General features: G+C 35.4%; 4 protein-coding genes across 6 annotated transcripts; all 4 read left to right on the top strand.

The window, feature by feature from the left end:
- Positions 1-20: 20 nt before the first annotated feature.
- On the top strand, positions 21-1,736 carry LOC106375071 (calcium-transporting ATPase 9, plasma membrane-type-like). 3 transcript variants are annotated; one of them, XR_007318280.1, is made up of 6 exons: positions 22-508; positions 604-763; positions 899-953; positions 1,047-1,112; positions 1,218-1,301; positions 1,425-1,736. XR_007318280.1 is itself a non-coding variant. In XM_048745181.1 (6 exons), the coding sequence occupies exons 3-6, from the start codon at positions 900-902 to the stop codon at positions 1,503-1,505; spliced, it is 252 nt and encodes an 83-aa protein (XP_048601138.1). In that variant the 5' UTR covers positions 22-508; positions 604-763; position 899; the 3' UTR covers positions 1,506-1,736. The 3 variants fall into 3 exon arrangements, 1 of the variants encoding a protein (XP_048601138.1); XM_048745181.1 differs by having other exon boundaries at positions 899-920; XR_007318279.1 differs by having other exon boundaries at positions 21-508; positions 1,218-1,736.
- A 1,410-nt stretch (positions 1,737-3,146) lies between these two features.
- On the top strand, positions 3,147-3,939 carry LOC106443748 (pathogenesis-related protein 1). Its single transcript, XM_013885304.3, has one exon. The coding sequence runs from the start codon at positions 3,220-3,222 to the stop codon at positions 3,742-3,744; it is 525 nt and encodes a 174-aa protein (XP_013740758.2). The 5' UTR covers positions 3,147-3,219; the 3' UTR covers positions 3,745-3,939.
- A 6,892-nt stretch (positions 3,940-10,831) lies between these two features.
- LOC111214004 (pathogenesis-related protein 1-like) lies at positions 10,832-11,985 on the top strand. Its single transcript, XM_022715849.2, has one exon. It carries the CDS (start codon positions 11,375-11,377, stop codon positions 11,891-11,893), a length of 519 nt encoding a protein of 172 aa, XP_022571570.1. The 5' UTR covers positions 10,832-11,374; the 3' UTR covers positions 11,894-11,985.
- Positions 11,986-13,332: 1,347 nt separating this feature from the next.
- On the top strand, positions 13,333-15,497 carry LOC106438553 (cilia- and flagella-associated protein 251). Its single transcript, XM_013879751.3, has 2 exons — positions 13,333-13,520; positions 13,904-15,497. Exon 2 carries the CDS (start codon positions 13,973-13,975, stop codon positions 15,299-15,301), a length of 1,329 nt encoding a protein of 442 aa, XP_013735205.2. The 5' UTR covers positions 13,333-13,520; positions 13,904-13,972; the 3' UTR covers positions 15,302-15,497.
- The last annotated feature ends 70 nt before the right edge of the window (positions 15,498-15,567 follow it).

Below are 15,567 nucleotides of genomic sequence, written 5' to 3'. Positions count from 1 at the left end.
TGACAGTGGCAATATTATATGGATATTGTCCATTAAGGCCCAGCCCGTTTATAAACCCGGCCGAGTGACGTGTGCGGTGTGGCAAAGTCAGGTGTAAGTAACAATGGTCGGTCGAACCTTCATCATTTGCAGGCTTGCAGCTATGATCCTCCTCGTAATATTTGGGGCTGTAAGAGCAGGATTAACGCTGTCTTTAGATGGGTTTCTTAGTGTATTTATGATTTAAAGAAAAAGAAAAATTGTAATTACCACAAAAGATGTCTCTTAATCAGGCGATGGAAGATCCGTATCTTATAAGACACGTGTCACTATTAAAAAAATTGGAAGTCTTTCGTCTCTTCTCTTCCTTTCTATCTCTTCCTCTCACATTCTCTCTTTCCCTCCTCCTCAATTTTCCTATAAAGCTTCGAACTTTAAGCTCTCCTCCTCATGGGTTCTCCTTGTTTCTCTCCCTATATTGGTTTAAAGCATATGGGCATCTCCATCTCCCCGAAATCTTCGAACCCAGGTGTCAAATTTCTCCATCTCGTCACAAAGTTGATTCCTTTTTATAATGTAAGAATTTGTTCAGTTTTGTGTAACTGAGTGGTTTTTGTTGTGCAGAGAAGAAGAGAAGATGTAGTAAGGGTTTGGTGATTCGTGCGTCTTTGTTTGGCGTTGGAGCACATGAGGCTTACAGGTCATGAGAGGAAGGAGAACAGTGAAGATATCAATCTACGACATTGTTGTCGGAGATGTTATACCTCTTAGAATAGGTGACCGGGTAAGTATCTTTTGTCAATATAAACATCTCTGGAGTCAAAGCTATACTACACTTTGGCCTTATGTATTGTATCCATCTGGGTCCCTGCGGATGGAGTGCTAATTAGTGGTCATTCTCTTGCTATTGTGAATCTAGCATGACGGGTGAAAGCAAGATTGTGAGTTCATCATGATTCTGCTTGTTCAATTATGTATCCTCTTTCCTCTTACTAACACTGTCTCTTTATTGTTTATATGGTCTTCAAGAAGTCTTAACACTTCCTTTTTTGGTAATCTTATAACAGGTGCGGTTAAACGGTCTTGCAACCTTCATCGGTATAGTGGGGCTCACGGTGGCTCTTGTTGTACTGGTAGCTCTTCTTGTGAAGTAACCTTGTTAAATAAAAATATAGTTCTTCTGTAGCTTTAGTTATCTCTTGTTGATCATTTTATGACCACATTTCATTTGCTAACAGGTTAGGAGGCTTTCAGCTTGTGAAACCATGGGTTCAGCAACAACAATTTGCAGTGATAAAACTGGAACTTTAACTTTGAATCGGGTCAGTATCTAGTGAAACTCATGACCATACCCCTCTAAAATGACAGATGACTGTGGTTGAGACTTATACTCGAATGTTCTTGTGGTGTCTCTCTCTCTATGTATTTTGTATTGCCACGAGAAGATGAACATGTCTATGAGGTTCATCGTTCTGATCACCATGTCACCAGGTTCGTTCCCTCCCTTACAGCTCACTCTTAAATGAACATGTCTTGATTCTGGTTGGTGTTAGATATATGGTTAGTGTTAGTGTTAAATGTGGTTAGTGAACATCGTTCTGAACATCGTAGTGAAGCTTGTAATCTTGTGTATTCATGTGTCACGGGAGCTTGTAGTCTTGTAATCTTCTCTATATTAAGTTTTGGTAAAACCAAACAATTTGATCGCAAATTTTCTTGTTCTCTCATTTTCTATATATAAAGTCATATTCTCTTCTCTCTTTCTCTATAAAGTGTTAATTATTTTCTATATAAACCAAACAGTTTTTTTTTTTAAAACCCTTAATTAAAAAACTAGCATTGGAGCACGTAAATGGTGGATCTCTTAATATTGTCTCTTAGCTCACTTTAACTACTAAAAACTATTAAAAAACATTAAGAGACCCTAAATGGATCTCTTGGATAATCATGCTCTAAGACTTACTATATATATATATATATATTCTCATTATATATATGACCATCATCTATCAAGATCGTGCATGCATGCGATGATACCGACCATCATCTATCAAGATCGTGCATGCATGCGATGATGCCAACGTGCATGTGGTCATATGTGTCTATGATCCTCTCTCTGCCTTTTAAAACAGAAGTCCTCGCTATATTTTCATAGCGCCCTGAAAATGAATGTTGTTGTAGCATTTAGTCATTTACCTATATAAGAACTCATATGGACTAGAAAAACATGCACAGTACCAAGTACCAAGGCTCGAATGTTCCGTTTTGTATTTATATTTTCTGTTGCCCTTATATATTTTATTCAAATGGAGCTTAAAATTTTAATCATCTTGACCTAAGATAAAAAGAGAATATTAACTGTGGAATCAAATGAAGGTTGTAGAGTACCGTCTAAGAAAATTTGTATGCTTTTGCGTCTTGGCTTATATAACGTCACCACCAAAAAGTTGACAAACGGATAATTGATGAACTGAATAAGTAATCACAAATTAATTTAAAAAATCGTGATGGCTATTGTATCATCTATAGATTGTTTGGCCGTCATAGATGAGAATATACGAAAAACGCAGCGATGTGAAACTCCAACAACTATATGTAATACATATAATTAAAGGATTTCTTAATTTCTCTGAAGTATTAGTAAAAAAGTTCGAATTGACGTTCGTCCTTCTACCCACATGTTCTAAATAATCGTCCTTTCATCCTCAATTCACCTTTTTTTAAGTACATCACCATATCGTAAACATAGGTTTTTTTTTGCTATCTATAACGTATATACTATATATAGAATCTTCGGAAATGTATAATCTATATATATTTCGGACTTGAACATTTTGACATAGTTAGTGATATTATTCAACGAGTCATCGTAGAATGCGAAGCATCAGCACATTCAAATTCCAATTTCATTATCCACTACAGTTAATATGTGAACACATGTTAGAGACTAGAGAGATTAATGACCAATTACCTTGAACTCTTGAATATGTCATATGTTCTTAATCAATTGGCCAACTATATTAGACCGCAGACGCATACTTTTCAAATTTTAATTACGTAAAATTTTGTATTTGTTTCTTTGCAAGAAAAAATAACAATATAAATTAAAAACTACAAGTGTGTTTCGGGAAATAAAAAAGGTTCAACAAGGTTCCATGCCAACTACTATATAACTCGGCTACAATCCTCACTTTAAAATCATCCAAAATTTCAAAACTCTAAACGTCAGAAACAAAAAAGATGAAAATCTTTAACCCATCTCAAAACCTAATCTTAGCCACCACCATTTTCCTACTGTCTATTGTTCCACTAAGAGCCCAAGACAGGCCACAAGACTTCTTGGCAGCTCATAACCAAGCCCGAGCCGAGGTTGGGGTGGGTCCTTTAAGGTGGGACAACCAGGTGGCTGCTTATGCCCGTAACCATGCGAACCAGCGTAAAAGCGTCGGCTGTTCCATGGAACACTCGAGTGGTGGGCCCTATGGAGAGAACATCGCTTGGAGCAGCGGTAACCTATCAGGCGTCGAAGCAGTTGAAATGTGGGTGAAGGAGCAATTTGACTACGATTATGAGTCAAACACATGTGCTTGGAACAAAGTGTGCGGCCACTATACGCAGGTTGTGTGGGAAAACTCGGTGAAGTTGGGATGTGCAAAAGTGAGATGTAACAATGGTAATACCTTTATTACTTGCAACTATGATCCTCCCGGTAACTGGGTTGGTCAGTGGCCTTACGGAGAAACAAAAATTAAAACCATCATTTGAGTATGTTTCGAAATATATGTTATACACATGTATGTACGGTACTGTTTCTAAGTTGTTTATCCATACCAATCTTCTGTTGTCAGCTAATAATGATTGGTTTGTCCGGTCCGGTTCTCGTTTGTACCATATATATACCTGGACTTTTATAATGAAATAATAAAATGCAATGCTACGGCACTTGCTTTGTTTGCTATATGTATAAATCTTCTTTTTGTTCTTCTGTTTTATATGTAAACATATATTTAGGGTATTTTTATATACAATATTATAATGTTGTATTTAATGAAGAAAAACTCGAGATTTCTTTTAACAACGTATTTCATTTTTTTAATTCTCTTGTAAATTGCAAGATAGTTAAGAGTAAAAATGTCAAACACAAATGTTAATTTTCTTATGTTTGCTCATTATTAGAATATCATTTTACTTGTAAATATAGTGTAAATATATCTCTATGATATATGTACTTAGTCAATCAGAACTCCGCAGTTCATCACTAATGCATCGGATCCCATCAGAATTCCGCAGTGAAGCGTGGTTGGACGAGAGTAGTACTAGGATGGGTGATTTCTCGGGAAGTCCTCGTGTTGCACCCATTTAAAAAATATGTGTTAAAAGAAAAGTCAATCAAAACTACTTAAAGGTTATCTTTAACTACTAAAAGGAAAATTCCATTAAAATCACTAAAGAGTTACCTATTAATATATACATATATATTCAGAAAACAAAGGTTGAATTATCTAATTAAACCCTATATATATACTTCTTCATCTGCGCATGTACAAACTATTCCAATGAATGGAGAAATAACAGTGTTACATGTAAATTGATATGCTACCTAATTCATATTAAAGTGATTTGTAATTGATTGTGGATGGATTATTCGGGAGATAAAACTATAGAGAAATAATGTGAATTTTAGATAACATGAGCCAGACGGGACAACGTTTATTTGCAATAATTAATATTTTTACATTGACATCGTCTGTAAAGGCACGTCATCCGGCTGCTTTGGCAAGGAGACTGCCATAGACTGTAATATTAAAAAAATAATATGCCAGTTTTTGTTCTATTTTCTTATAATAATTTGGACACTTCTTCGTGACAGGATTATGAGAGAATAATATGCCAACTACTTTCAAACCTCTAGCTGATTTTTGTTATATCCTTTCCAAACCTTTAGCTTAACTTTGTAATATGGTTTCTACTATTTAACGATGAAGACTGATTCAAAGCAGCGACTCTTTCCCAGTAGCTATTTAGGATCAGACTGGTTCAAACGCAGCGGTTGCGGAAGTTTGGGGATGCGGATAGTTGTAGTTTTTAGCGGTTTTAAGAGATTTGTACGACTGATTATACAGTTAGAAATTAGTGCGTTTGCGGGATACTTACGACTGGTTAACTAGCAAATGCAGCAGTGGTTACACTACAAGAAAACACAAGTTTAACGAGGAAAATTAACGAGGAAAAACAATCCTCGTAAAAATACGTCGATTTTGCGAGGAAATTACGTGGAAAAATAAAAGCATCGTTATTTCCTCGTAACGTTACGACAAAAAAGTTTCGTCGTAAAGATGATGTAAATTGACGTGGTTTTTACGAGGAAACACTATTTCCTCGTAAATACGACGTAAACTTTGTGAGTTCTTTAGAATTAGTTTACGTGTACTTAACGAGGTAATTTTGAATCCACCACCAAGTTAGCTTCCTTCCATACCCTCGGATGAGAGATTCGGGTATAAATTGGTTAGCCGTGATCAAAGTTACACCTCGAGGACGAATCATCAGTGGAGAAGAACCATCATTGAAAAAAGAACAGATAAATGAAGTCGAGGAACCTGAACAAGAAATTGATGACATCCTTCTCATTGATCCGCATAATCACGAGTACGAAGATCTTACCGACGATGCCACAGACAAAGCTGTTGAAGACGAGTTTAATGAAAATGATGATGTTTCTAGTGATGACGAGAATGTTGATATATCTGATTGATGTATTTGATTTTGTGTAGTTTTTTTTTATGAATAAGATAATGTGGGAGGTTGTTTTATGAATAAGGTAATGTGAGAGTTTGTTTTAATTATGAATAAGGACTTGTGGTTTGGAATGGAAAGAATTGATTGAGGTGAAAGAATAGATTGAGGTTCAAGGGTAGATGGGTTTGGGGTTTGGAATATATGAAGTAGAAGATAAAGAAGATGGGGTTTGGGGTTTCGGATTTTAGGGATTTAAACGTAATACTCGTTAATTCCTTGTAAAATAGCGTGGAACTTACGACGAAATGTAAAATAAAGAACGCGGGCCATGCTAATTCCACGTAAGCCAAAATCGTCGTAAAGAAGTCGTAAAGACACGAGGAAATTACGACGAAATTAAAAAAAAAATAAAGAAAGCGGGGCACGCTAATTCCACGTAAGGCAAAATCGTCGTAAACGAGTCGTAAGCCAACGAGGAAATTATGACGAAATTATAAAAACTAGAAAAAAAAAAGAGAAGAAATATACTGGAATCACATGTGGCGAGACTTACGTTAGTCTCACCCACATGAGTTCCAATATCTTCTTCTCCTCTTTTTTTTCAAATATTTCTAATTTGAAAAACATTTTGGTGAAAAGCGGGACTCGCTAATTCCTCATAGTATAAAAACTAGAAAAAAAGAAAAGAAGAAAGATTATGGAATCACATGTGGCGAGACTTACGTACGTAAGTCTCGCCCACATGAGTTCCAATATCTTCTTCTCCTCTATTTTTTTCAAATATTTCTAATTTGGGAATGTGGGAATTGTGATTTAGAATGGAAATAAAGATGGGGTTTGGAATATATGAAGTAGAAAATAAGGAATATGGGGTTTGGGGTTTCTGATTTTAGAGATTTAAACATAACACTCGTTAATTCCTCGTAAAGCGACGTCGAACTTACGACGCGGGCCTCGTAAAAGACTCGTAAGAAAGCGATGAAATATAACGATGAAATAAAAAATAAAGAAAGCGACCCCCGTTAATACCACGTAGGACGAAATCGTCGTAAATACCACGTAGGACGAAATCGTCGTAAATACCACGTATGACGAAATCGTCGTAAATACCACGTAGGATGAAATCGTCGTAAATACCACGTATGACGAAATCGTCGTAAATACCTCGCAGTGTAAAAACTAGAAAAAACAGAAAAAGGAGAAAGATACCAGATTCACATGTGGCAAGACTTCCAACAATTATAATGGTAAGTCTCGCCCACATGAATTCTAATATCTTCTTCTTTTCCTTTTTTTTCAAATATTTATAATTTGAATAGGATTTTTCTGAGGAGTGTGATTTGAGATATGGTGTGATTTGGGAGTTTGTGTGTGGGTTGAGAAGGAGAGTTACGGGTATATTTATAGGGAAGCTTTCCTCGGTAATTCCACGTAAGCGAAATCGTCGTAATGTCCTTGTACCTAAAAAACACGGGCCTTTGTAATTCCTCGTAACTTCCTCGTGCGATAAAACGCGGGCCTTTGTAATCTCTCGCTGTTTCGTCGTAAAAAAAAACACGGGCCTCTGTAATTCGTCGTAAAATTACGAGGAATTTGCGACGGTATGTAATCTTATATATACCCCCGAGCGCTCACTCTTTCTTTCCTCTCTACTTCCTCTCCACTTCCTCTCCACTTCCTCCCTGTTTCGTTGCAATGGTAAGCCTCTCTAATTCCTCTCTAATTTGGTTAGTTTAGGTAGATTAGGTGGTTACTATAGGGAATTTAGATAGGTTTACGGATCTTATGTTATTTAGTGTTGATTAGGTGGATAATGTTGGAAAATATACTGTTGACGAAAATTTAAAAAATTAATTTTTTTTCTCAGGTTCGAAAAGGTAGACTTACTGCCCATTACAGAGAGATGTTCGGTGAGCCGGGTAGTCGTTTAGACCCGTCGTCTTCTTCAGCGCCCGGTTCTTCGGGTCAGGAGACTGTCCCCGAGACTCAGTACACTCAGAGAGTATATTTTCTAAAATTTTAATTTTTTTTATTATTCATTTAATTTAACTTTAAATTTTTACTAACAAAATTTATTTTTTCTTTTTAAGGTTGTCCCTAAAAAAAAGGGACGGACGTTGGGGATTGGTTCCGTCAACGATATTCCGAGAGTGACATCGTCTTATGGTCAGCGACGGGATGATGAAGTCTCTCAGCTGCGTAGGGAGTCCGATGAGTTGCGTAGAGAGTCTGCTGAGCTACGTCACGAGTTGAGCTCGACGCGATCTCGTATGGGTGGACGAGGGCTTCTTGGACGTTGTAGCGGCCACAAATCCGGAATGGGAGACCTTGTTGAGGACCATGCGACAACGAAATCCTATTCCAGGCAAGTCAACATCCGACACACATGCCGAGGCGGATGTAACGGCGAGAAGTGATGAATTCTACCGGCGATTAACGACCCTTAGTTCTTTTTAATTTCGGTTCTTGTATTATGAATTCAAAACTTATTTATATATAAAATATTTTGGTTTTCATTTTTTTAGAATTTTAATTTTATTAATAATTTAAATTATTTAAATTATTTTTTTAATTCTATTTTTTTATATTTCTCTAAAATAACGAAACGAAGTAAATTCGTAGCTAATTTTGTGACTTCTTTACGTCGAAGCTTAACGAGGTTTTTACGAGGAAAGGTTTACAAGGAAATGACGTGGAAAGTTCACGTGGTCTTTACGAGGAAAGCTATCAAGGTATTTACGTTTACTTTACGAGTATTTACTTTCAAGTTATTTACGTGGGTTTTCAGAGGAACGGCTTTCGAGGTATTTACGAGGAAATTTAGCGATGTCCTTACGTGGAAGCTTACGTGGTCTTTACGACGAAATATTCTTCTTCGCTTTTACGGCGAAATTATTTCCTCGCTATGTTACGACGAATTAGCGAGGATATATGCGTTATGACAAACGTATAACGACGAAACATGTTTCCTCGCTAATTACTCGTAACACTGATTTTACGACGAAATCACGAGTAAAACTGCCCTCGTAAAACTTGTGTTTTCTTGTAGTGTTAAATAATAAATGAACAATATTTACATTTTACATAATTATAAAAATATCAAAAATCATAATATTATAATAAATATAAAAATTTTATTTAGAAAGTTATAGTTTTAAATTTTTTAAAAATTATAGAAAATATTTTTATTTTAAAATTTTATAATATTAATTAAATATAATAGATATATATATTTTAGTATTTTTATAATTCCAATTTAAAATTTTATTGAATATTTTTATTTTTGTATCTATATTGTTTTAAAAAAAAGAAAAAAAAATTATCCTCCCGCAAACGCTAGATGGAACGAGCTTTTGAATTTATAAGGTGTAGAGCGGTTTGAAGCGGTTTGGAATGGTTTGAGCGATTGTTGCAAAATGCTAACAACCATTACCAACCGCAAAAGCTGCGTTTGCGGGTGGTAGCGGGAAAACAAGTCATACCCTTAGTATATCTAACGATACAGTTAGATTGACATAGAAACCGTTGTTGTAATTGTAATCTAGTTCACATACTTTTTTGAAAGATGAGAAAAACGTTATAGAATTGTTTGTAGGAAAATGGGGGAACATGTACATAACAAAAAATAAAAATAAAGTGTATATTCATAGCAATAATTAAGCTAGAGTATTCTGTGTATTTTATGTAATATTACTTGTTTTACCCTTTGAACAATTTCAACCATTGATTTTCATTTTTCTTTTGTTTTTTTTTTCATTTTCTTTTTTCTTTTTTCTTTTGTCTTTTTTTTTCCTTTTTCCCCTGTAAATTTTATTGATGTATATCTTTTGAATCAAATTTAATTCAACCAAATAATTATGTTAATAAAGATATACATATTTTTTTACATATGACATAATTTAAAAAAAAATTAAATAGATTTTTTAACAATATCGGACAAAAAATATACTATACTATTCATTAAAATAAAATAGTACATATAATTAAACATATTTCAAACAATATCTTACTAATACTTATAGTAGTATACTATTCTATTTACTTAAATAGTATAATTTTTTGGAGTTCCCTCATCCTCTTCTTCCTTCTTCCTTTTCCCTCCACCTCCTCTTCTTCTTCTCCCTCCTCCCTCCTCCCTCCTCCTCTTCTTCTCATCCTTCCTTCTCCCTCCACTTCCTTCTTCTTCTCCTCCTCCTCTTCTTCATTTTCCTCTTCTTCCCCTGCTGCTCCTCCTCCTCCTCCTCAAATGCACGCTACTTTTGTATATTTTTTTCTATACTTTTATATACTATATACTGAATATATATCGTATGGTATAATACGTAACTTTTAATAATATGTTAGATGTACATGACACGCTCCCAAGGAGAATAAAGTCAAAAATGTGTTAAATTGTCTCATCAAATAGTATAGTATGGCTATATTATTTCTTTTATGTCCTCTTAGGGGTGGGCGTTCGGGTATCCGTTCAGGTTCGGATCGGGTATTTCGGATTTTCGGGTATAAAGGTATAGAGGTATGGAACCCGTTCGGGTATTTCTGTACTTCGGATCGGGTTTGGGTATTTTTAGTTCGGGTTCGGTTATTTCGGATCGGGTTCGGATATTTAGATTTTGAAAAAAATTAAAATTAAAATTTTTCATTTCTCAAATTTCTTGTATTTAAAAATATAAGTTTCACTTAACTAATTTTTTTTATTTTTAATAGATTAAGTGGTTAATAGATTTGGACATAACATTTTGAAACTAAAAAAAACATTAATTTGGTTATTGTTTTTAAATTTTGGATGTATTTTTTTTGTTAATTCTTGAAATAAAAAGTTTGACATGCATTTTAAGGGAGTAGCAAATCATTTTCTCCGTAATTCTATGTATATCATATGAACTTAAAGTATGTGTAGTATCAATATAAATATTTTATATAAAATAAGAGATGTAAACTAGAAATATATGGTTAATTATACATATGTTCGGTTATCTTCGGATATCCATTCGGATTCGGATATTACCCGTTCGGGTTCGGATATCCAATCTCTCCTAATTAAATACCCGTTCGGATATTTTGCTACTTCGGTTCGGATTTCCTATGTCCTCTTATGTATATATAACAAATTCTCCCTTGTTTGTATATGATATATATATCAAAAATTTCTGGTCCGTGGGATCATATCTTCCAGATATAATATATTCATTTGAACCATTTTTTTTTCTCATTTCGCATTTTAGATATATAAATATATGTCTAAACCGTTGAATTATAAGTATTGTTCCACCACCCTCAGTTTTTCTTTTGTACTATCCAATCCACAGCGGAAATGAATAATTTTAAAGATATTGTTCCATCATCCTTAGCCGACAGAGAAAGTCATCACTATCAACTCTACGAATATGCCACCGTTTTTTTTTGTACACCTAACCCTAAATAACGTGCGTACATCATTTCACAGTGTTGAAAACTGTTTAAATATATGCTCTGGTCATATTTACTTGAAAACGTGACACCAACTAGGCCTCTAAATTATCATTTCTATATGTAGTATACAATATATATAGTGTAAAAGAAACTATAAATATCCATCACAAACACACCAGAGAGTCATCTCACAATAATTATAGTTGATATTTTTTACAAGACATACAACACAAAAATCATTAAAATGTTTCGTAAGGTCTCTATAGAAGCATTGGTTCTCCTACTTCTCACCATCTACTTGACCCAAATTGATGTTTCTTTCGCACAATATTATCAGTATCCGCAGTCCCATGACTCTCCTGACAGCTACCTCAGACCACACAACGTAGCCCGAGCCATGGTCAGAGTCAAGCCTCTAAGATGGGACTTTGGCCTAGCCACTGTGGCTCAGGAATACGCAAATCAACTAGCATCCGGTCCATGCAGCCTCGAGCATTCCTCTGGACCATATGGAGAGAACCTTGCAATGGGAAGTGGAGACATGTCACCGGCTCAGGCTGTTGCAATGTGGATAAATGAAAAGTCGTATTATGATTATTACTCAAACTCGTGCCACGATTCGGCTTGTGGACACTACACGCAGGTCGTGTGGCGTGGATCTGCTCGGCTCGGTTGTGGTAAGGGTGTGTGTGGTAATGGTGCAAGTATTATTGTGTGTAACTATGACCCCGCAGGCAATTATATTGGGACTAAACCATATTGATTTCAAATTCAATTGATGAATGTGTGTAAAGATTATTGTGTAACTTTTTACCGTACTCAAGTGCATGACAAGATATATTTGTTTTTCTCTGATGTTAACGGAAAAGCTTACAATATAATAATAGATATGGTGAATATGCAAAATATGTAGAAAAATGTTGTAACTTGTTGAAAAATGTAGAAATAACTCTAGCCACTGTGGCTAAGGACTATGCAAATCAACTAGCATCCGGTCCATGCAGCCTCGAGCATTCCCGGTAGGCCGATCTAAGATAGGTAGGTCTTGATTTATTTCAAGGTGTAACTCTGCCTTAATCCTATGGTTTGCGGAGTAATCCGTGGTTAAGCGCTAAATCAAATATTAATACTTTTTTTTTTGTCACTAAATCAAATATTAATACATCTTCAATATATTAGCCGATATCAAATGTGTAATAGACTAACTAATAGCGCTCAACAAATATATTTCAGAGATTAATGTGGTCTTGATCCGGTCTCTAGACAACTTTGACCATTTCAATTTTCAAGAATGACTCATACACACATTAAAATTTTAAAAGCTAAAAGCATTTTCTTACAAACTAGCCCTGGGACGGATCCGGATATCCGAAAAATTTAGGGTATCCGGATCCGGATCCGTCGGATCCGTGAATTTAATATCCGGATCCGGATTCGTGGTTTCCGGATATCCGGGTTTCGGATATTCGGGTTTCGCATATCCATCTCGATATTCTATTATCCGCGGATATTTGGATCCGGATCCGTATCCGTCAAAATAATTAAAAATAATATTTTTAACAAAAAATACTAATTTTTTAATATTTACATAAATTAAATATTTATAAATGTATTTATATATGTTTATAATATTGTAAAAACTAAAATATAATATTATAACATTAATTCATATATAAATATTAATATTAATAAAATTTAAAAATTTAATGTATTTTAAAAATACGGATCCGGATCCGGATATCCAGACCTAAAAATTAAGATATCCGGATCCGGATTCGGTTTGCACGGATCCAAGATTTTACTATCCGGATTCGGATCCGGAGACCCCAGATATCCTATTTTCGGAGCGGATCCGGAATGAATCTCGGATCTCGGACAATAAGCCACTTACATCAGGCCTATTACAAACCACTTAGTCGATTAATTTGTACTAGAAGCTGTTTTTACTTTTTTGAAAATATTTTTGTTCATGTTATAATTTGTTCCTTCAGACAAAGGTTGTGTGTTTAAACCATATTTGTTACATCACATCACCACTTGAGTTTCATTTCACAATTCTAAAGATATGATTAAATGATTTTTATTATATATATTCCTTTTCAGTCTCCTTATTAGAATGAGCTTTGGTAATTGAAACTTTTAAGATAACTCAGTTTTTAAAGATAATATTAAAGATAAAATTAGTCCAAAAATAATTAAAAAAATGAGAGAGAGAGAGACAGACAATAGTCAATTAGTCATCGCTTCACCTGTCTTTGCGTTGTCTGGGCGTTATCACACTCTTTTCTTCTTCGACGTTTTTCCTCTTTGTCCCCTTCCTAAACTCTCTCTGTGGATTTACCAAAGCTCAATCTCTTTCCCTCAGGCAAATCCATCTCTCAAACTCTTAGGTACTCTCTCTTCCTCACAAAAGCTTCATTTTTTATTTTCTGCTGTCTCCGAATCTGATTCTTTTCCTGCATTCATACTCTTTGTGGGTTCTATCTTCTTGTTTTGATTATATACAACTTTAAGCTGTTTTGGGTTCTTGATTTGACTCATCAAGATCAAAGCTTTAGTTGCTGTTCTCCTACAACTTGCTAGATTCTCAGATGTCTTCTCCTGATTAGTGTTTCAAGTAGTGTACTTTGGTTAGATTCTCTGTAACTCTGTTACTAACTTGCATCATGGTTGCAATCAATTGGTCTTTTTCTTTTGCATGTCACATCTTGTGATGTTCATTTAGGTGATTTGCTTGTCTTATTCTGTAAAGGCTGTTCCTTTATTGTCACAGGTTAAAAGAATCTAAGTATGGTATTTGTATAGTTGTGTGTGAGAAGAATATTAAGAGTGTTTGTTAAAGATGAAGAAACAATCATCAAGCAGAAGCCAAAGAGGGAGCAGAGGTATCAAAGGGAAGCATGTCCTGCAGATATGTGTTCTACTTGGAGTTTGCATCTGGTTAATCTATCAAGTGAAGTATTCTCATGACAAGAAGAAGGAACTCTATGAGGCAGATTTCAAGAAATCAACGGTGTTGTTAGAGAGTGAAGAAGGGATGGTGAAGCTTGGAAGAAAAGATCTTTTACCCGGTTATCATAATCAGAACGAGAAAGAGAAGCATGTGGAAGAGGAGGAGGATGAAGAAGAAGAAGAGAAAGAGAGCAAGAGTAGAGTAGAGAATAGTAGTACTCATGAGGAAGAGGAGAAAGAAGATGAGGAGGGTGAAGAGGAAGAAGAAGAAGATAAGAACAAGCTAGGAGAGGAAGTAGTTGAAGAGGATGTGGAAGATAACAAACATGAAGAAGAAGAAGAAGATGATATTGATGAACAAGATCGAAGTAAGGATGATCAATTGCTTCAAGAAGAGAAGGAGAATGGTGAGAAAGAAACAGAGACTGATATGACTGTTCATGAGGCACGCGAGGAGCATTACAAAGCTGATGATGCTTCCAGCGCAGTGTCTCATGAGTCTCGGATTCTGAACACTGATAAACTGAAAGAAAGTTATGGAAATGCAACAGGACCAGCTCAGGAGAACAGATTTAATACCACTATAAGTGAGGTTGAGGTTCAGAAGGAACCTGTCTTGAAGTTAGGAGAAGAAGCTGTGGAGAAAACAATCACTCAAGTGAAAGAAGGTGAGAGTGAATCATCCACTGAATCAAGAGTTGAAACAGTGAATGGTAATTCGACAGAAGCAGTTCTTGAAGCTTCAGGGTTTTTGCAGAATGAAACAAGAACCATGCAAGAACGGAGTCAAGAACATGACAAAACAGAAGATGGTGCACCACCTTCAGGATCCTCTGATCTACAGAATGCCATCGAACTTGAGCAAACCCGTAATGAAACTGATGCCAACATCACTGTTTCTGCAAACATTACCAACACATATTCCATTCAAGATGAGTTCAAGAACTCAACTTTAAAGTCTTCTCTAGTTGAAAACATCTCTGGGTCGAACACAACTGAGGTGATGAAGGAGAGTTCAAGGTCTGAAGGTGATGATGAAACAGAAGAGAAAGAAAGCTCAGACCATTTTGCCACAGAGCAAACGGAGGAAGCAGATGATACTCCTGAAAGCACAATGTTGCAAGAAGAGAGAGAAGCTCTCACTGATACACAAACTCTGCCGGATATAAGTATAGAAGGGAAAGAAGAAGATGAAGAAGAAGCGATGGCAGCAGAGTAATGAAGCTCCGATGGAAAGAAAATGGATCAGTTAATGTGAATGTTTTCTGTTTTTTTCACCTGTCATAGTAAAAACTAAAAACATCAGTGTCTGTCTCTGCTACTTAGTTTCAAAAATTGTATAGTCATCTTCAAGTTTGGCTACGGATCTGCTTTCACTTGTCCCATGGAAAACTAAGCTTGATATTTGTCAGCTACGTGGGAACTGGTCTCTTCTTGTATGCACTGTCTGAAACAGCAACAATCATGTCTAAAGCTGTAGAATAA

Source organism: Brassica napus, chromosome C1 (genome assembly GCF_020379485.1).
Source record: "Brassica napus cultivar Da-Ae chromosome C1, Da-Ae, whole genome shotgun sequence".
NCBI lineage: Eukaryota > Viridiplantae > Streptophyta > Magnoliopsida > Brassicales > Brassicaceae > Brassica > Brassica napus.
This window is presented reverse-complemented; position numbering and strand designations above follow the sequence as displayed.

What these genes read in the sequence shown, in the direction of transcription:
- LOC106375071 (XM_048745181.1), top strand. Translation starts at nt 900, where the DNA reads ATGACGGGTGAAAGCAAGATT. An exon ending in TGACGGGTGAAAGCAAGATT is followed by an intron (nt 921 to 1,046) that starts GTGAGTTCATCA and finishes ATCTTATAACAG; the next exon opens with GTGCGGTTAAACGGTCTTGC. An exon ending in CGGTGGCTCTTGTTGTACTG is followed by an intron (nt 1,113 to 1,217) that starts GTAGCTCTTCTT and finishes ATTTGCTAACAG; the next exon opens with GTTAGGAGGCTTTCAGCTTG.
- LOC106443748 (XM_013885304.3), top strand. Translation starts at nt 3,220, where the DNA reads ATGAAAATCTTTAACCCATCTCAAAACCTAATCTTAGCCACCACCATT.
- LOC111214004 (XM_022715849.2), top strand. Translation starts at nt 11,375, where the DNA reads ATGTTTCGTAAGGTCTCTATAGAAGCATTGGTTCTCCTACTTCTCACC.
- LOC106438553 (XM_013879751.3), top strand. Translation starts at nt 13,973, where the DNA reads ATGAAGAAACAATCATCAAGCAGAAGCCAAAGAGGGAGCAGAGGTATC.